The 22,058-nt window shown below is 36.0% G+C and overlaps 1 protein-coding gene across 1 annotated transcript; it reads left to right on the plus strand.

The window, feature by feature from the left end:
* The first annotated feature begins 3,160 nt into the window (after positions 1-3,160).
* LOC131043812 (uncharacterized) lies at positions 3,161-3,607 on the plus strand. The gene has a single exon (XM_057977045.1). It carries the CDS (start codon positions 3,161-3,163, stop codon positions 3,605-3,607), a length of 447 nt encoding a protein of 148 aa, XP_057833028.1.
* Positions 3,608-22,058: the final 18,451 nt, after the last annotated feature.

The raw sequence follows: 22,058 nt of genomic DNA on the forward strand, positions 1-22,058 counted from the left end.
ACTACCAGAGATTCTGAAATACTTAATTATATGCGTATGACTAAACCATAACTCATAAGGGTCTTACCAGTGTCTCGTTTGATATTAAATTTGTTGAATGTGTATATTGTCATGCTCACAGCTTCTCTCTAATAGATATGAGTTAGATTAGCTCCCATCATCATAGTTCTAGCCACATCCAAGATAGTTTTGTTCTTTCTTTCCACAACTACATTCTACTGAGGTGCCTGGGGTGCAAACAACTATCTTCTTATCCCATGCTTCTCACAATAATTATTAAATTTACCAGATGTGAATTTTCCACCCTGATCTGACCTTAAGCATTTAATCTTCAATCCTATCTATATCTCAACCTTAGCTTTAAAGATAATATAAAAATTAAGGCAAGTGAAAGATAATATAAAGAAATGGAACAAGGAAGTTTTGGGGGATCTTTTTGTTGCCAAGTCCAAAACCTACTAAAAGAAATACATGATAAAATCCAAACTAGCAGATATAATGAAGTGTCTATCAGAGAGGAAAATGAAGTGCTTGTTAAGTATCATAAGAGAAGAAGAATTTTGTAAGCAGTGGTCTAGATCTCTTTGGCTTAAAGTTGGAGACATAAATACCAAGTTTTTCCATATGACTGCTATGAAACATAAGGTTGCTAATAGGATCTCTAAATTGAGAATTGGTGGAACTAAAACAAGGATGATGAGATTAGGAATGAAGTCAAGAATTGTTTCAAATCTCTTCTCTCAGTGGACATTGGTTTGGATGATCCTTCTCAGAGGGCCCTCTTAGAGACCATTCCTACCATCATTAATGATGTTCAGAACAAGGCTTTGGTGGCCATTCCCTCTGCGGAGGAAGTTAAGAAAGCGGTTTTCTCCTTTGATGGAAATAAAGCTCCAGGTCCGAATGGGTTCCCAATGTTCTTCTTTCAATCATTTTGAAACATTCTCAAAGATGATGTGGTTAAAGGAGTACAAGAATTTTTTGGGGCTAGGATTATCTTAAAGGAACTCAATGCTATTTTTTTGGTTATGATTCCCAAGTGTCCTGGGGATGATTCAATGGATCAGTTTTGACCGATAAGTTTACGCAATTCTTTCTATAAAATTATCTCGAATGTGGTTACTAGCAGACTTCTTATGATTCTTCCTTCTATAATATCACCCCAACAGAGTGGCTTTGTTCCTGGTAGACAAATCCTTGACTCTATCATCACTATTCATGAAAACATACACTCGTTGGTGGAGTTGAAGAAACAAGGCTTCCTGATGAAGTTGGACTTGTCTAAAGCCTATGATCGTGTGGAATGAGGCTTCTTGGGTAAGGTGCTTGGTGATTTCTACTTCTGTGATAAGTTTATTCAGATGATTGACCAACTTATCTCGACTCCATCTTTCTCTATCATTGTGAACGGTGTGCCTTCCCCCTTCTTCAAAACTTCTAGGGGCATCGGGCAGGGGGATCCCATCTCCCCTATTCTCTTCATTATTATGGTTGAATGTCTGGGTAGGTTTATTAGAAAATTTGTTTCTCAGGGTCTTCTATTGGGAGTCTCTCCCTCTTCTTGTTTCAAAGCCTGTTACCACTAGCAATTTGTTGATGATACCAACTTAATGGGCACTTCATCGATCAAAGAAGCTTCTACTATGAAGAACCTTCTCAATATTTATAATTCTTCTTCGGGTCAAGCGATTAATTGCGAGAAAAACTTTGTTTTCTTCTTCAACACCCTGAAGGAAAAACATAATAGGATGGCTCAGATCCTTGGTTGCCAAATTGGAAAGCCCCCATCATTTTACCTAGGTTTTCCTTTGGGCACAAAACGTATGGAATTTTTTTGGAATAGTCTTGTGGATAGATTCAGTAGGAAGCTAGCTGGTTGGAAAGGGACCTTTTTTAGTGAAGCTGGTAAAATCCATCTTTTAAAATCTTCTCTCGAGAGTCTTCTAGTTTATGCTTTAAGCCTTTTCAAAATTCCTAGAAAATTTGCTAATGCTATTGAGAAAATTTAGAAATTTTTCCTCTGGTCCGGGGTTGAGGAAAAGAAGAGAGTTGCCCTCATTGCCTAGGAGAATGTCTCCAAAACCAAAAAGGTGGGGGATCTCGGATTGAGAAATATTAGAACCCTAAACAAGATCCTTGTGGCCAAACAAATCTGGAGAATCTATCAGGGAAACGGTGACTGGAATGAAATTTGGAAGGCTAAATACTTACGTGTGGTCCCTACCATGGAAGACTTTCTTGCCTCTGATCAGATACAGAGTGACTCTACTATTTGGAATGGTGTTATATATGTTAAAATTATTGTTAGTTTGGGAAACATTTGGGCCATTGGTAATGGCAAGAAGGTGGATTTCTGGGATGACTCCTAGATTGGAGCAGCTCCTCTCAATGATAATCATGTTTCTCAGGTGATCATCTAGACCTGCAAGGATCAATTCAGTGTTAAAGTTGTAGACTACTAGAGAGATCAAAAGTGGGTGGACCTTAGCTCTATTGATCCTAACCTAAAGTAGGTAAGCTTAGTGATCAACCATGCAATTATTAATCCTAGAAGGGAGGACCACCTAGTGTGGAGCGGTACCTCTTTAGGGATTATTCTGTGGCATCTGTTGTCCTTATGTTGGCTCAGTCTCAAGATCCTAACCTCTGTTGGGATAAGGCCTGGCATTTAGGTTTGACTCTTAAAATTAATATTTGTTTATGGATTCTTTTACAAAATAAAATACTAACCACTGATAACTTGAGAAAGAGGGGATTCTGCATCCCCAACAAATGCTATCTTTGTCTCAATGATGAGGAATCTATGAACCATATTTTTATACACTGTCCTTTTGTCCAACCTATCTGGGCTATATTTTTCCAGCATTGGGGTTTGAATTGGGTTTTCACAGAGGAGATTCAAGATTTTTTCTAGAGTTGGTATTGCAATACAAACAATTCGACCATAAGAAACTTATGGAAGTTTTCCTTTCCACATATCCTTTGGGGTATCTAGAAAGAAAGGAACAATAGAATCTTCAGGGATGATATTAACCCCTCCAAGGTGGTTTGGGCTAAGATAAAATACAATTTTGTTGAGAATGTGATGGCTAGGGGAGATCATTACTACAATAGTAAGGAGGATTTTGATGTTCTAAATAGATGGAACATCACAGTCTACATGGACATCAATACCAACCAACTAAAAAGAAGTATGTGTTTATGGTATTTTCCTCCTAATGATTTTTTTAAGGCTAACTTTGATGGGGATGCTAAAGGGAAACCAGGGCCTACTGGTTGTGGTGGAGTTATCCAGAATTGGGTTGGCTTTTGCATTAAGGTGGTGGCCTTCCCCTTGGGGAACCAGACTAATCATTTGGCTGAAGTATTGGGCATCCTCCAAGCTATCAAATTGGCACACAATCTGGGAATGAAATTATTATGGCTGGAAGGGGATTCTAAAAACATTATAAATTGCCTCCTTGGGAAGTACCAACCATCGTGGACTATTAAAAATAGTATTGATTCAGCCAGGGAAATAATAGAGGGTTTTGATCAATGCTACATTTCTCATGATTATAGAGAGGCCAACAGGAGTGTTGATTGGGCCACCAATGAGGCAGTATAGAGCAAGAAACTCAAGATTTGGAATGGCGATGGGGAGCTCCCTCGAGGGGCATGTGACATTTTAAATTATGAAAGATATCATGGTAAGCAAGGCATGATTTGGTGTCATTTCCCGAGATGATAGGGGTGGTCATGGCATCATGAAACAATATTGTATGCAGCCAAGAAGGAGGTGCATTAGTAATCTCCAGACTAGCTCGCATGCTTTGTTGGTGCTTTTTTCCTTTTGGAGTGAAAGCCTTAGAAATATCCATTAGCTTCTAGCGACTTCTTCCCTACTAATTAGAAAGTCCACATCAAAGAGTGGTATTTGTAGGAAAATATAATTGACAAAAATCGATAAGAAAATGGGAGGAAATCGCAAACGAACGGAGGCAACCAAAATTGATAAATGGTGAGACCGTCCCCGGGTCTAGGCTGTGCTGCAAGCAGCAAAATGACTGATTATATGGAGAGAATTCAAGAAAGACGGTCGGAAATCAAAAGGATTTTCAAGAAGGGATGGAATAAGGGCACCCTAACCATTGGCAATAGGAAGTTAAAGGTGAATGAGACCATGATTGCTGAGGCTATGGGTCTACCTATGGACGATATCAAATTCTATAGGGATAGGAAGCTATCACATGCTATAATGAAGAAATTCCCTAAGGATGAGGAGAAGAAAGCCAAGATGGTGAGGAGAAGTCACACCTACTACTCCCCTAAGGTAATTAAGATGATCTGGCGATGAGTTTTGTTTGCAATTATTGAATTTATTACTATAGATGGTAGATTTTCTAGGGTTTACAGCTATCATTTTGTTATTCTCAACCAATTTTGGTATAAGGATAAAATTTCCATCCCCTATTACTTGTTTTATTCCCTAAATATTTGGATAAAAGACTCTATCTCCAATCCTCCTATGCATGAGAGTCTAATGGTGGTTTTGTACAACCAAATCAAGAATATCATGGATCAACTGAATATTGCAGAGGTTTCTAAGTTGGATGAGGAATTAGATGATTATGATGATGATGATGATGATGATGGTGATGGTTACGACACTGAGGCTGATGTTGAGGATGACCCCCATATCACTGGGTCGAGCAAGAGAAGAATAAAAATAGGGCAAGAGGAATAGGGTAAAGGGTCATCCAAAAGGAAGAAGGGAGAGGATGATGAAAGCTTGTATGAGAAGGAAGATGAGACTAAAGATGATATGGAGACTAAAAATGAGGAGGTCCAAATCCTCTCTAGCTAGAAGCATAAGGGGAAAAATCTCAGAAATGAGGATGTGGGAGCTAAGAGTCATTCATCCTTCTCTATTGGTTCTGAGGATAAGGGCCTGGATGGGGAAGACACCTCCATGAAGGAAGCTAAGAGTGCATATTTGAAGGAGGTGAGACTAGAGGTGAACTTGGTTCATGCGGGAGACAAGGCCTAGGATGGCTCCCATTTGGATACTGACCTATGTTACAAAAATGGCACGGATAGCTTCAACAAGGTTTTCCTCTAGGTTTGGAAGGAAATAACAAGTAGAAAAGCTAAACAAACCCAGGAAGCCAACAAAATTGAAACTTGGAAGTGTATACACCTAAAAATGGTCTGAAGATAATTAATTAAATAAGAAATTATTTAATTAATCCCCCTCCCCAATTTAATTAAATTCACTGAGCAATTTGATTAAATTTCCCTTTTCATCTACTTATTAATAGATCTAAGGATTTATTAAATAGGTTCATTTCACACCTTTAATTAATTAATTCAAATTAATTAATTCTCTCCATCCAAAATCATTTCTTCTAAATCCATTAATTAATTAAAACAAATCAAATCAATGAGTTGTTGAGATTAATTAGCCTTTTCCCATTATTTGAATTTTTAAATTCAAATTTTCCTAACTTCTACCACTCCTAAACCTAACCCATTCTACCTACCACCATGTCCCCTTTCATCCAACATCTTCTAGAACCTTTGTGACACTTGTCACTAAGTATCTCCTTCCATCCAACATCTTCTAGTAAAGACTCTTGACAATTGTCACCATAGAGATGACAGATGTTCCCTTTAATCTAACCCCCTTTGCCATCCTCCTTCAATTTAACCATTGATATCTTCAGATCAATCTTGAACGTTGATTCTTGCCACATCACCCTTAGCCTTGGAAAATGCTATAAATAGACCTCATTTTGGAGTAATATGGGTCCCAATTTCATGTACCAATTTCATATCAATCTTGCATATCATTCAATCCATCTCATTCTTAGCTCAAGCATTGTTACTATAGGCATCTAGCTTCTAGTTTATCATCTTAGCAATGTTATCATGCTCATTTTAGCTTAAATCTTAGCTTAATTTTCTTATCATGTAGCTTAAATCATGCTATTCTAGCTAGATCATGCATTTGCATCATTCAAAACCTCCATCTAAGTGTAGTCAAGTCACTGGAATTTGCATAGCAAGATCTGAGAGCATTTTTCATACTCGCATTTACTAGGAGGCAATAAGTCGATTAGTTATGGTTTTGTCTTTCATTGTTTCAATTTACTACCATTGCTTGTAATCATTTATTGAGTGCATTATGGTTGCAGGTACAGGTACAATTCACAAAGCACGACATTTTGGCACCCACCGTAGGGCAGAAATCATCATTTTCAGCCTCTCAAGCTTCAACAAACATCTATCTCTGCCAGACCTGAATCAAATATTCGTACGAGTTGATTTTCCAACTCATACGAACTACCTTTTAATCTTGGACGAAACTTCATCCTGACTCGTACGAGTCCATTTTCCTTGTCGTATCAGGTATAAATTCATGTTGTACGAGTTAATTTCCTAATAAATCCTGTGTCGTACAAGTTGATTTTCACTTTCATACTACAGCTAATTCTATTTCTTATGAATTTCTACTTATTAAATCCTATGTCGTACAAGTTGATGCTCTGCAAAAAGGATTAGAAAATTTGTTTGATGGCAACACACACAAGAGCACAAGAAACAAATGTTAGTGTTAGCAACAAAAGATTATCCTAAATAGGCATATCAAGAGAGATATTAAGCATGAAATAGAAAGCATATAAACATAGAATAAAATAGCTAATCAAGATGCTCATAGTTGCTCCTCCCTTGTTCCTCTCCTCTCCAAGTCCCAAATGAGTGTAGCTCTTAGCTTTTAGCACTAGCCATGGATGCCATATGGAGATTCAAGATGGTTGAATATGATAAGCAAATACTATGCAAGAGTAGATAGTGATGCTATGAAAAAGCTCTATGCTAATGCCAGTATAACAACAATACTCTAAATGTTTTTTTTTGCTTGAGGAGAAGGGTTCTATTTATAGAAGAAATGGCGAAATGAAGGGTTAAGATTGAATGGTTTAATCAAGGGCCAAGTTTGAAAGTTGGGGATCCATGTGCACAATTGGCACCAATAAAATGGTGACAAGTGTCAACATAGGATTGGGTTGAGAGAAGAGGTTGGAGGCATTAAAGGCCTGAGAAGACCTCATGGTTATCTAGAGGCTAAGGGTCAAGTCCAAATTAAGATTACCCACTGGATTAAGAGTTAATCCAAGGATAAACCTTTGTACAAATGTTTAAGAGATAATCATGGTCAAAGCATTAATGGCCTGATGAGACCTTTGGGTTGGGTAGAGGTTGAGTCAAAACAAATGTTTTAACCATGTGGGAGGGTTTGAGGTAACCATTAATGGTTATTGGAGACTTTGGGGATTAAGTGGTTGAAGGTTGAAAGCCTTCAATGGTTATCAAAGACTTTGATCCATTTAGTGGTTGAAGGTTGAAAGCCTTTAATGGTTATCAAAGACTTTGAGGGTTTGAGAAGTGACTTCCCTTTTGCTTAGGAATGTGACAAAGTTTAGAGAAAGGGTTAGGTTATTTAGAAGTGATTAGAAAATTCTAGAAGGGGTTTAGGCATGCAAGTGGATTTTGTAGGAAAATGCAAGTGGGAGAAATTTTGGTATTTTCAATTAAAATAAAATCATTTATTTCAATTAAATGGTGTAATTTGCATTTGGATAAATATTCAAATAAATATTAATTTATTTAAATGAGAAAAATGAAGATAAAGCATTAAAATGCTTGAAGACTTTGAGGGAAACCATTAAAGGCTTGAAGACTTTAAGGAAAACCATTAAAGTCTTAAGAAGACTATAGAAGGAAGCCATCAAGTTTGAAGACTTTAAAGCCATCAAGTTTGAATACTTTAAGGGAAACCATTAAAGGTTTCAAGTGGGTGAGGATAAATAGGATTTTAAATAAATAATTTATTTAAAATAGTTGTGCAACTTGCTTTTGTAGGAAAATACAAGTGGGTGGAGGATAAAGGTGATTTAAATAAATTATTTATTTAAAATAATTGTGCAACTTGCTTTTGTAGGAAAATGCAAGTGGGTAGAGGATAAAGGTGATTTAAATAAATGTTAATTTATTTAAATGTGAGAGGTGGGATTTTGGGGGATTTAAATAAATATTAATTTATTTAAATGTGAGAGAATATTTAATTAAATAAATATGATTTATTTATTTAATTAATGGTCTGAATTTGGTTAAGTGAATTAAATCAAATAAATTGAATAATTTATTTAATTAATAGGAGAAGAGGGTTAAGATGAATTAATTAAATATTAATTTAATTAATTATTAATTGATGGTTAAATAATCAAATAAATACTAAGTATTCATTTAATTAAGTGGACACATTTATGTGACTACACAAGTCTATTTTTATTACCGTATGATATCTAAATTTCTTTCGTACTAACTGGAAAAACATGTCGTACGAGTCTCTGGTTCTGTGATTTTTTGATAAACTGCAAATTTAAATTTTCAAGTTTGTCTATACGTTGGTAATCTGCATTTTTGAAGGCCTTCTCATCATTTTTAGCCCTTTATCTTTAAAATATCATCTGCAGCTCTTGGAGACCTTTCCAACGAGTTAAACAGCTCGTAATTTTGAGTCCTGGGCAGAAAGTTATGCCTTTTTGAAGTTAGGATAAAATTTCATATAGTTTTTTTGAAAATTTCATAGTTCAGATCACTAATGCTAATCTTGTTTTGTTTATGAGATTTTTGCAGCCTAACTCTTTTCTGCAGGATGCTTGTCAAAGATACGCTTGTCAAAGATATAATTCAAAACACAATCATGACTACTAATGGATCTATTTTGCAGGTTGCCTAAGGATTCAACAAAAACTTGGTGTATTCTTTAAGATTGTTAGGCACACTTCAATTTGGGCTTAAAGAAATGAACAACCATGTATTTCATGTCTTTGATGATAGGTGAGTATGCTCTCACCTTTCTTAGGTGATCAAAAAGCTAGACTCATCATTTTCCTTTCATTAGTGCATCTCTTTAGCAGGCCTGCCCTCCCAAGGAGTTATTAACTCTTAGCCCTTAAGGCCGGTGAGAGGGGAACGACCTAAGTGGGAACGGCTAATGCCAAGTAATCCAACCCACTATAAAATAAATGTGTTTTTGATGAAAATCAAAGCAACGGTAGTGCTTGGGAATAGCTCTCCTCCATACCTTTGGGTATATCAAACCTTGGTTTTCAAGGCTGGGAGACCTCTTAATTGATTTTATACCCCAACGCACCGAACGGATCCCTTACTAGTGTCAGTTAAAATAGAAGCTACCCGATTCACCTCCGAAAGGGTGATAATCTTTGTACAAGAGAGATAGTAACTCTCCCAAGACACTTGCCATATCGTGCCCCCATTAGTGTTTGGAGTCGGATAATACAGCATTGAGAATCCATTGCGTGAGACTCAGTGGTCATATTCTAATTAGCTATTGGGTGTGTACCTAAGTCAGCAAGCAAAGGTTTTCATTCTCAGCCAACTTCCTTAGGGTTTAGCTTGATTGGAGTCATTTATCACATCATGTGTTTGTTGTGTATTCATCCCTAAATGAGAAAATCAGACACCTAAAAAACTGGAAAACATCAGCAAAACATCATCAAAATTCAAAAATCAAAATCAGCAAAACAAACACTTTTTATCACTCTCTACAACCTGTCATATGAGCTTTAATTCTTTGTAGCATGAGTCATAATCTCTATCAGACGAGTTAACTTGCATAAAATCTTGTGTCGTACTATCTGCTATCCTATGTCGTATGAGTCATTTGTTTTGTCGTATGGTTCATAAAAGTGTGTCGTACGAGCCTCTACTCTTTACATGAAAAACTTTGTTCTGTCATATGGCTCTATATCTTGTGTTGTCCTAAGATGAATCTTATGTCATACGGAACTCTGCATCTATCAGTCCAGAGTTGTGTCCTACCTATTTCAGATTTATCATTTCTGCCTAATCAATTTGCAGTAAGCATAAACACCTGTTATCTATCAATCCATGCTTAGATTGGTTTCACTTGGTCAAGTATCATCCGTCAAAATCAGACTTTAGAAAATATACACCTCAAGATTTTAAAGTGCTTACCCCCAACAAGTTCAAAATCTAAACATCTCAAAGTGCATTATCACCCTCTTTGATAAACTAATCACTCAAACATAGTTTCTCATTAGGATCAATCATCATTTATCATGAAGCTGGAATGTTTGGTCAGGATAACCTTGTCCCACATCGTAGGATATATCGTTCCTATTGGACTTGGTTCTTATCAAATCATCACCATTCCACTCCTAAATCGAATATCAAAAAACTTACAAACTTTTAAACACTTGAATTCTCTTTTCATGTCATATCACTCTATTGCCTTGAAATTGACTATTGAACACTTACTCAAAACAACCTTTTGGACAATCAAATCCTAGCACAATATCAAACACAATGCCCATTTTGATTAGAATGTAGAGACATAAGATCGCTAAAACATTTGAAATAGCTGAAAATCATATCAACGTGACATACCAAAGAAAAAAACAAGAAGAAAACATGACAAACCAACATATCAGAGTGATCAAACAAGTTCAAAATCAAAATCTAACTATGTTAAAACCTCACAAGGATTCAAATACATCTCAAAAGAAAAGTGGCTCTTTTATATACCTCTTAAAAAGATCCCTAAGGATTTGGCTAAAGAAGATCAAAATCGTGCACCCATGTCTAACAATGATCCATCCACCCATGAGCAAATTGACTCTCCAAACACATCTATTCCCACACCTCCTGAAAGCTTGCAAGAACCTTCCATAGCAACCTCACCAAACAATGTACCCATCAAACCTATTTCAGAGGATCCTATTCAAAGCTTATCTCCTTCATATCCAAGCATTAATTCATTGCAACATCCCCATAGCGCTTCCTTGCAAATTGAAGTCCTTATTCATAGAATGCTTGTTAAACATGTCTTGATAGATGGGGGAGTTGGCTTGAACATTTGCTCTTTGAGTCTTGTCCGTGCTCTAGGCTATTCAGAAGATGCAGTTGATCCCCAGAAAAAGATAAGTATCAAAGCACATAATAAAGAAGAACATTCATCTAAAGGAATGGTGATATTACCCATCATAATGGGACCTTTGCAGAAGGACATAGCATGCCAAGTTCTAGACTTGGACTTACCATACAATATACTCTTGGGGAGACCATGGATACATGACATGCAGGCTATTACATCAACATATCATCAATGTGTCAAATTTCCCTACAAGGGATAGGAAATCACAATATCAACAGACTCCAATCCATTTCAGTATGGTAATAATCTGAAATCAACTCAAGAGGTCATTATTTCACATAACAAAGAGGTAGCAACTTCAAGCACACAATCCAAGGAACAATCATTTGCATCATTTTTGTCAAACATGGAAGAACAAATGCAACTAAAGGATCAAGGAACTAGAGAATATTTGCTATCATGGAAAAACAAACAAGAGCAACTTCAAATTGAGAGGGATGAAGAAGCAGATATAGTAGTCAATTTAGTTCACATGTATGCAGAACAAACATTAGGAACTAGCCTACTTGAATCAGAATCACATGCGACTGACATGGACTTAACCAAGGACGATCAGGATTTTCTTATACAAGGTCATTCTGATGAGAGTATCGTTCTAGGCATGGAAATACATACTAAAAGCTCTTACATCTCTATCATGACCCCCAATATCTTTGACATAATCCAACCAAAAGATCCTTTATCCTTAAGCTATCCTGAACCTATGGACTGGGAAAATGAAGGACATACTGACATTGATACCTTACCTAACGACCATGCCATATCCTTATATCTTGATGAAATCAAACCCACAACAACTTTCACTAGGGATTCCGCTAACGTATCTTCAAGTCAAGTGGGTGTTAAATCTCCCAGTTGCAAAAATGAAAATCAAGAAAACAATATCAGGTCCAATGCTAAAAACCATTTATTGGCAACATTAGACCAAGAAAAAGTAAAAATAAAGGATGCATCTAATGGTGAAAACCTCCTTGAGGCGCTAGAAGATGGGAGATTTGACACCTTACCTATGTACTATCAAGAGAAGTCATCTATCCTAATAGAACCAGCAAAGGCAACTATCATTGGCACAATTTATCTACATCCATCAGCAATCTCTTTATCAAAACAAGCAAGGCAAAAATACTTGAAACCATTCAAAAGATGGCAAGTCAACTTTATCTGTTCATATACAGACGTTCCAAGGTTTGATCCATATCTTACAATACATCACCCGAATATCAGTCCAGGAGCAGACATCAATAATGGAACACAACATGGATCAGGAGCCAGAATTCTATTCATCACACCACAAGGTCATACCATCCCAAAAGCATACAAATTAAGCTTTCTATGCACCAATAATACCGCAGAGTATGAAGCATTGGTAATAGGTATCAAAATGGTTGTAGAATGGAACATAAAACAACTTCAGGTCTTTGGAGACTCTCAGCTCGTCATTAATCAAATCAATGATGACTATCAAACAAAAGATGATAAACTCATGCCTTACAAAAAGATGGTGGATGATATCAAGAAGTACTTTGTAGAAATAACTTTTGAATAGATCCCCCGAAATGGCAATAAAGTAGTAGATGCCATGGCTATACTTGCTTCTCTATTGCAGAGATAGGAAAATCAAGAGCGTTATGAATTCCTGGTTGAAGAGTTGTTTCATCCCGCCTTTAATTGTCCTGATTCCCAAACCATCTGTCAACTTATTGGACACAATTCCTCCTGCTATGGCCAAACTTACACATACCTGAAAGACAACATCCTACCTCCTAACTTATCAAAGAATCAAAAGAGAAACTTTATTCGCCAATCCTCTCATTTTACTCTTGCCACAGATACCCTATATAAATGAGGTCTAGATGGTACTCTCTTACGATGTCTCGAACAAGAATAATTTGAGAAGGCTTTACATGAAGTTCATAATGGCATTTGTGGCACTCATTCAAGTGGTCTTACCCTTTCAAAAAAACTCATACGCTTGGGCTACTATTGGCTGACTATGAAATGAGATTCTTTTAAGATAGCAAGATCATACAAACAATGTCAAATCCATGGGAATTTGATTCATGCACCAACACAAGAACTACATGCTTTAGCAACATCGTGGCCTTTTTGTGAATGGGGACTTGATCTGGTAGGAAAGATAAATCCTTCTTCATCTAATGGACACAAATTCATTCTTGTAGCTATAGAATATTTTACAAAATGGATTGAGGTGGTACCTCTCATAAACATCACAGGAAAACAAATTGTTGCATTTATCTTGAATTACATCATCTGTTGCTATGGAATACCAATGACCATTATCACTGATAATGCGTGACCATTCAAGAATCAAGATGTACAAGAGCTATGTGAGAAGTTCAAAATCCAGCACAGATTCTCCACACCATATTATCCATGGGAAAATGGGCAGGTAGAAGCATCTAACAAAACTATTCTGAAAATCCTCAAAAAGATAGTGAATGATGTTGGAAAAGATTGGCATATTCAACTAAACCCTTCTCTATGGGCCTACCACACCAGTATCCACACACTGATAGGTGCCACACCTTTCTCTCTTGTATATGGATTAGAAGCCATATTGCCAATCGAAGTAGAGATACCCTCTCTACATGTATCACTAAAAGGTCTCATCCTAGATGAAGAACAAAGAGTATCTAGACTACAAGAGTTAGAACTAGTCCATGAATGCAAACACAATACCTTTGATCATCTAAAGGTATATCATCAAAGAATATGTTAGAGTTAAAATCACAAGGTTAAACCATGAATCTTTCAAGTGGGAGAACTAGTGCTAAAAGAAAATCCACGTAACCAAGCAAATCGAGAAAAGAAAGAAAAATTTGAACCAAACTGGTTAGGTCCATTTGTGGTCACAACAGTATTTGGATCAGGTGCATATCAACTATCAACACAAGACGGCGATCAACTCAAGGAACCCATCAATAGCATGCATCTAAAAAAGTTTTATGTCTGAAAAAATAGAAAAAATCAAAAAAAAGGGAAAAATCAGAAAAAAATCAAAAACAATGAAAAAACAGAAAAAATCAAAAACACTGAAAAATCAAAAACAGTGAAAAATAAAAAAAAAAGTGAAAAAGAAGTAAAAAAAGAAAGAAAAAAAATCAAATATCAGAAAAAGTGCAATAAAAACAGATGGTGAAAACCTTTGGACATACGCAAGCATCCCAGGTGGCTTCTTGCCATGGTTTGGATCATTGGATATATCATAACAACTTTGTTTCTAGGCTTGGGGCAAAATCCTACACCTAGCTGGGGGCAAACTCTGGATCATTCTGAGCTTAATCAAATAGGTAGAGCAAATAGTTAGACAACTCTTATCAAGTGAAAACTAAGACATGTCCAGCATTGAACACAAGATCAAACTATCAACTATCAAGCTATCACGAAATCAATCAAAGCATATCATACACTTTTCAGTGGATGATATATCTTTTTGAATAATGTTTTTTAACATGATTGTTCAACTTTTCTATAAATTGCTTTTCATTATCATGATTTTTGAGTGACTCCAAGATGTCATTGACTAGAGGAACAAGGAAGAAACATGGCACAGATAGCTTCAACAAGGTTTTCCTCTAGGTTCGGAAGGAAATAACAAAAAGAAAAGCTAAACAAACCCAGGAAGCCAACAAAATTGAGACTTGGAAGTGTATACCTAAAAATGGTCTGAAGATAATTATTTAAATAAGCAACTATTTAATTAATCTCCCTCCCCAATTTAATTGAATTCACTGAGCAATTTGATTAAATTTCCCTTTTCATATACTTATTAATAAATCTAAGGATTTATTAAAAAGGTTCATTTCACACCTTTAATTAATTAATTCCCTCCATCCAAAATCATTTCTTCTAAATCCATTAATTAATTAAAACAAATCAAATCAATGAGTTGTTGAGATTAATTAGCCTTTTCCCATTATTTGAATTTTTAAATTCAAATTCTCCTAACTTCTACCACTCCTAAACCTAACCCATTCTACCTACCACCATGCCCCCTTTCATCCAACATCTTCTAGAACCTTTGTGACACTTATCACTAAGTATCTCCTTCCATCCAACATCTTCTAGAAGCCTCTTGATACTTGTCACCATAGAGATGACAGATGTTCCCTTTAATCCAACCCCCTTTTCCATCCTCCTCCAATTTAACCATTGATATCTTCAGATCAATCTTGATCGTTGATTCTTGCCAAATCACCCCTAGCCTTGGAAAATCCTATAAATAGACCTCATTTTGGAGTAATATGGGTCCCAATTTCATGTCCCAATTTCATGTACCAATTTCATATCAATCTTGCATATCATTTGATCCATCTCATTCTTAGCTCAAGCATTGTTACTATAGGCATCTAGCTTCTTGTTTATCATCTTAGCAATGTTATCATGCTCATTTTAGTTTAAATCTTAGCTTAATTTGCTTATCATGTAGCTTAAATCATGCTATTCTAGCTAGATCATGCATTTGCACCATTCAAATCCTCCATCTAAGTGTAGTTAAGTCACTGGAATTTGCATAGCAAGATCTGAGAGCATTTTTCATACTCGCATTTACTAGGAGGCAATAAGTCAATTAGCTATGGTTTTGTCTTTCATTGTTTCAATTTACTAATCATTGCTTGTAATGATTTATTGAGTGCATTGCCGTTGCAGGTACAATTCACAGAGCACGGCAAGAAGCTATTGGCACAGGTAAATTCAGCTCCCTCCCAAATTGTTTAAGTGATCTTACCAAGGCAATCAATAATGCATAGGAAATCATTAATACTCAATGTAATATCTTCCAAATCTTGGAAAAAAAAGCTGGGGCTATTGAAAAAATGCTGGAAGGGGTTGAGAATATAGTCAAAAATATTGAGGAGCAGTCATAAGATCTTAAGGGCTTCCTCTGAAAAAATTAAGGTTCTTATCAACAAGCTTGAAAGTGATCAAGGGGAAAAGGCCTTTGGGGACACCATTGAGGTGAACGAAGACATCCCTGGAGATAAGGAGACCGGTCATGGAAGAAGAACTCATGCAAGCCCCAGAAAATAAAAAAATCCAAAGTAGGGAGATTGAGGAAATTAAGCAGACTGCTGAGAACATGGAGCAACTAGAGTTGGAAGCTATTGAGATGCTTAAGAACTTTACCTAGCCTTGGCTTATTTTTTTCTGTAGGTCTTGTTTTTTGTGTCTTTCTATTGTTGGCTTTTTGTTTGCTGGTCAACTGTCTTTTCTATGTTTATTGTCTCTTGCTTTTTCATTGTGCTTTAATGTCTATCTTTTGATCTAATGTTGTAAAGGGTTTCAAGGGCCTTCAAAACCTGTTTTCCCTTAATAAAAAACTTTAGCTTTAAAGATTTCAAATATTTCGAACGCTTAAGATTTCTCCCTTAGAAAAGTAACCCACATCATTCTAGAATAGTCATCAATGATTAGCATAAAATATCTCACACTGAAATTTTGTTATTCTAGCAGGACCACATAAATTAGTATGAATAAGATCAAGAACATTATTAGATTTGTCTTGAATACTCTTAAAAGAAGATCTGACTTGGTTTCCCATTTGACATTCCCTACATATCGGATTGTAGGGCTTCACAATATTAGGTATATCTCTAAATGCCTTAGTTGAACTGATCTTTAGAATGCAATCAAAATTCTCATGACACAACGTCTTATGTCATAGCCAGTTTTCATAAATTTGTGCAATCAAACATGTCTTCTCACTAGAGTTCAAATGAAATATGTTACCTTTAGTCTGAGTACCATTTGCAATATCCAATCCATATCTGTTGATAATCTTGCATTTTCCATCCTTGAACTATAATTAAAATCCCTTATCCACCAACTATCCTACACTCAAAAGATTATGTCTTAAACCTTCAACATAATAGACATTATAAGTTTTATTCTTATCATCCAATGATATAGTTCCTCTTCCCTTGATCATGCATTCTTTGTCATCTCCAAATCTAACTAGACCATCATCAATTTTTTGTAAAGATAGAAACTTCCTTTTATCTCCAATCATATGATGTGAACATCCACTGTCTATCACCCATTCATCTTTGCCTTCAACTTTAACAGCAAGGGCCTTTTCTTCAAGTACCGGATCATCTTCCTTGATAGCCAAGAATACCCATTCCTTTCCATTGCTAGATCCACTAGCTGATTCTTGTGTCGATTCATTATCAGAATCAGTCACACCTTCCTCATCCACCTAGTAGCATGATTTGTCTTTGTTTCTCCTCTACTTATGCTTGTTCTGATAATCATGGTTAGGCCTAAAAGATCTTCTATATCTTTCTTCAAATCTTGAATTCCTTTCAGGACATCTAGATGCAAAATGACATATCTTATTACATGCAAAACATTTAAACAGTGATTTTCCTTCATACTTACTTCCTGTCGGACCCTTAGGTACTCTTCTAGAAAATAAGGCTTCAAGTTGCTCAAACTCTTCATCTTCTTTCTTCATATCCTCTAGTTCCTTCGCTTATAAATCTTTCCAATCATTCTTGCTAGTATATGACGTAGATGCATGAAAAGAATATTTAGATTTTGTAGCTCCGGGAGGTCCAAATTCCTCAAGCTCAAAAGCAGATAACTTTCCAACTAATGTATCTCTATTAACAAAGGTGTTTTCCATTGTTCTTATCTCATTAATTGTAGTAGCCTTGATCTTATAAGTCGGTGGCAAAGCTCTCAATACTTTAGAAACTATTTCATCTTTGCTCAGAGATCCACCACAACAATGAATACCCATGACAATTTCATTGACTCTCTCCATAAAAGCAGTAATCCTTTCATCTTCTTCCATCTTCAGGTTCTCATATCTCACCCGGTAACCATCAAGTTTATCAATTTTAATAGTAGGGTCACCTTCATTCAGAGTCTCCAATTTATCCCATATAGCCTTTGCAGTTGATTTGTCAGTTAGTCCCATTATTTGTTGATCTAAAAGTGCACACAAAAGGGCTTCTCTAGCTCTACAATCATTCTAAATGTCCTTACCTAAGCCTGCTGGAGGAGGATTTCTAGATACCAAATTATAAGGAGTATATCTTTTCTCAATGATTTCCCAAATCTCTTTCCCGAGATATCTCAGATGAGTCTCCATCTGAATCTTCCATACCCTGTAATTTGTTTCATCAAGCCTAGGAATTTCTCTCTAAAAAATGACTACAAATGAACTTGAAGAACTTGAACTATTAGATGTCATAGGATCTTCCTCAAATGGTTAAGCTTCTGCAGAGAGGACCAAGCTCTAATACTAATTATTGGATAGCTTAAATAATTGTTGGACAGCTTAAAGGGGGGGTGAATCAGTTGTCAACAGATTATAGAACTTTAAGCATTAAAATCTTAATACTAGAATACATAAACTAGATACCAAAATAACATATATAGCAATTAAGCACAAATATAAGCCACAAAATATTTACCAACCATCAACAAAGATAACACCAAGATTTATTCATGGAAAACCCGGTAAAGGGAAAAACCATGGTAGGAAGCCTACCCACAGTCAGATAATACTTCTGCAGTAAGTATGTGATTACAAAAAAGAGGGGCCTAAACATACAGGAAGGCCAATAGCATAGAGCACACTGGTCATCACAAAAGGAGTTTTACTGACTACAAAATAAATCTAGACTACAATCCAGAAAGAAGAAGGAACTGCAAGAATAACATCTCCTATGCCTGAGTATAGTTCCAATTAAGCTTAGTACCGGAGGTCTTAAACCTCTTTTACAAACCCAATTTGATCACCTATGACTGACTAAAATCTCTGCATGTGATTAAAATATTATTTGCACACATATAATCCCATAGCCCATTTCATACATTCCATGATATACAAAGAGATCTTACATCATATATATACCCACCTGAGAACTAAATAATTAGGTTGGCCAACAAAAAGATAATACAATGAATTCATAATATAAACATGCAAACCAATGATCATCCAAGTCGTCCTGGGATCAAAACAACATTATCCAATCAATGAATCCAAATGGTAACACATCAGGATCATCCATCAACACATTACATAAATCAGTCCATAACCTAGTAGAATAAGACCGAACCCAAAATAGGTCGCCATAAACCAAATCCAACACCACCAATCAATAGGAATATGAAAAAGATAACCAACAGCATCCCGTGAGACATCCAGAAGCCACACCAATACCACTTATCAAGTGCATAAAAAGATCTTCAACAAAGCTTTGTCGGTAAAACCCTTACTGGTAACCAAAAGGCTTACTAGAGAAAATGATAGCTTCTGAGTCATCACATCTTGAACCAATTGATCGTGATACGCATCTAAATAGCATGAATGGCAGTTCCAAACCAATTCCACAAACCAAAGCATACCGGATCAATATCATAATCCAACCACTCTACTAACAACCGGTAAACAACCAAAACAGCTAGTGTTGACATCAATGACAAAACAACAATGTAACACATAATCAATTCCTCCAAGTTGCCAGCATTTTTTTATATCTAAAATAGATATAGACAAAACATGTTGGAAAGAGTTACTAATAAAAATATGTGGTAGTGCTTGGTGCTAGGTTATAAACTTTAAGAATTTATTTGAAAATGCAGAATTATCTCGACTTCCATTCATATTAATATTTTTTTTTAGAAGCAAAGAATAAACTTCCATAGATCTAAATCACAGTTTCTAAAAATATCAAGTTTAATTATTTTAATTAATGTTATTTTTTTTTCTTTTCTCTACAAGTAACTTATTAGTGCCCAAACACAAGGTTGATTTCTTTTACAAATAGAAATAATATTTGTCTCATTTACACAATAAGCATGACTTTATCTCATATGAATTCAACCATTGTTATAGACAAGCAAATAAACCTACCTATATAATGGCAATATGAGAATCAACCAAATTGAAAATACGATGGTCTATGACTCTCTTCGAACATAGAATATAAAGATTTAAAATTAGAATTTTTGTAACGATCATAATGTTTGTTTTCATGTAACCTTTCATTAATTATTAATGTTTGTGCCTCATTCGAGTCTTTTCAAACGAATGACTCATTTACGGTCTACAACTCCACATGGTAAACAATTATGGGTAAAATTAGAATTTTTGTAATGATCATAATGTTTGTTTTCATGTACCCTTTCATTAATTCTTAATGTTTGTGTCTCATTTGACTCATTTCAAACAAATAACTCATTTGCACACTCTACAACTCCACATGGTAAACAATTATGGGAAGATAGTTTTTTAATCTACTTTTCATCATAAATTATTATAATTAGGATTTGATTAAAACTTTATATTATTACCGCAACTTATCTCTCAATCAATAGTAAATGTTAATGATATTTATTTTTTTACTTACCTCATTTGGTTGATTATTGGAACATTCCTATTTATGCTCTCTTACTATTTTAATTGTCATCCTACTCCGCTTCATCTCTAAATACTATTAGAAAGGGTGAGATGGAAATAAATATAAGGATTTACATGATTCCTCAAAAAATTTAAGCACTCATTCTAGGTCAAATTGACTCCATCGTACTGGTGCATACATTTTCTTTATGTATTGGCCCCATATTCAAAGGGAATTTCAAACTTATTTTAGATGATGCTATTAAAGGTGACACCAATACACTTTAGTGATTTAGTATCATCTTTGATTTCCACTCTAATTATATGAACTCAGTGTATGATATAGACTTTCAAAATACAATTCTTATGGGAAATATTTTTCACTACCATTGACTGCCTATAACCACGTTATCATTTTCTTTGATCTAATACTCTCTCTCTCTCTCTCTCTCTCTCTCTCTCTCTCTCTCTCTCTCTCTCTCTCTCTCTCTCTCTCTCTCTCACACACACACACACACACACACACGTGGGTATCCCACCAATACATTTAACTATATATTCTATTCCTATTTTTCACTTTTAGTAATACTCTCTCTCTCTCTCTCTCTCTCTCTCTCTCTCTCTCTCTCTCTCTCTCTCTCACACACACACACACACACACACACACACACACACACACACACACACACACACACACACACTCACACACACACACACACACACTCACACACACACACACACACACACACACACACACACACACACACACACACACACACACACACACACACATGGGTATCCCACCAATACTTCTATTTGGCATTTGGCATTACTTGGCAACATCTCTCTCTGAGGCATCACTCAGATCTTTGATTTGCATCGAGCCGCAAACCCTCTGCTACTCCTCTGTGATTGTCGTAGTCAACATTTAATGTCGTCCAACATCCAACTACCTCCCTGACATGACACTTCACTGACCTCTGTGAGCTTGTCACTTCAACTCCATGTGGCATCCTTGTTGATATCCACCTCAACAAAGATCTTTGTGTCGGCTAGACTCGGTCACCGACAATCAACACACAACCAATCCTTCTTTTATGTCAGTTCTCTAACCCTGTCGGTATCTCACACTTTATTGGTTAACCATCATGTCTGCACTTTGATGATCTGTCAATGGAACACCTTAACCAGTCGCTAGACATGCCTATCCATAGCATGTACATTCTAATCATGTAGGAGCACATTACTTAGCCTCTTTGCTCTCTTACCTTCTCATACTTATTAGTAGGCACCTTGATGACATAATGTCATCAACCTTCTATTGTTTCTATCTGAGGCATTTGCATGTCGGTTGCACTCTCTATCTGCAGTTGCTCCACTTTGCCTTCTTCATTATTAGACCAAACATCATCTCAGTCGGTTTGTCAAGGTGACAAACCCATCACTTCTTTACTCTTCCTTTTTTGTCCCGGTGGGACAATATGCCAACCCCTTCTGATCCGGTGCACATCTATAATTACATGCACCTAAGTCATCCTTTTATTTCACCAGTAGATCTGGTGTGAGGCTCCAATCACCTTTCTTCTACTTATGTCTTATCTCACAGAACTAAGATGCATACTTTGCATAATAGGAGATAAGCTCCACTTACCGGTG

This window comes from Cryptomeria japonica, chromosome 8 (assembly GCF_030272615.1).
Source record: "Cryptomeria japonica chromosome 8, Sugi_1.0, whole genome shotgun sequence".
Taxonomy (NCBI): domain Eukaryota; kingdom Viridiplantae; phylum Streptophyta; class Pinopsida; order Cupressales; family Cupressaceae; genus Cryptomeria; species Cryptomeria japonica.

What these genes read in the sequence shown, in the direction of transcription:
- LOC131043812 (XM_057977045.1), top strand. Translation starts at nt 3,161, where the DNA reads ATGGACATCAATACCAACCAACTAAAAAGAAGTATGTGTTTATGGTAT.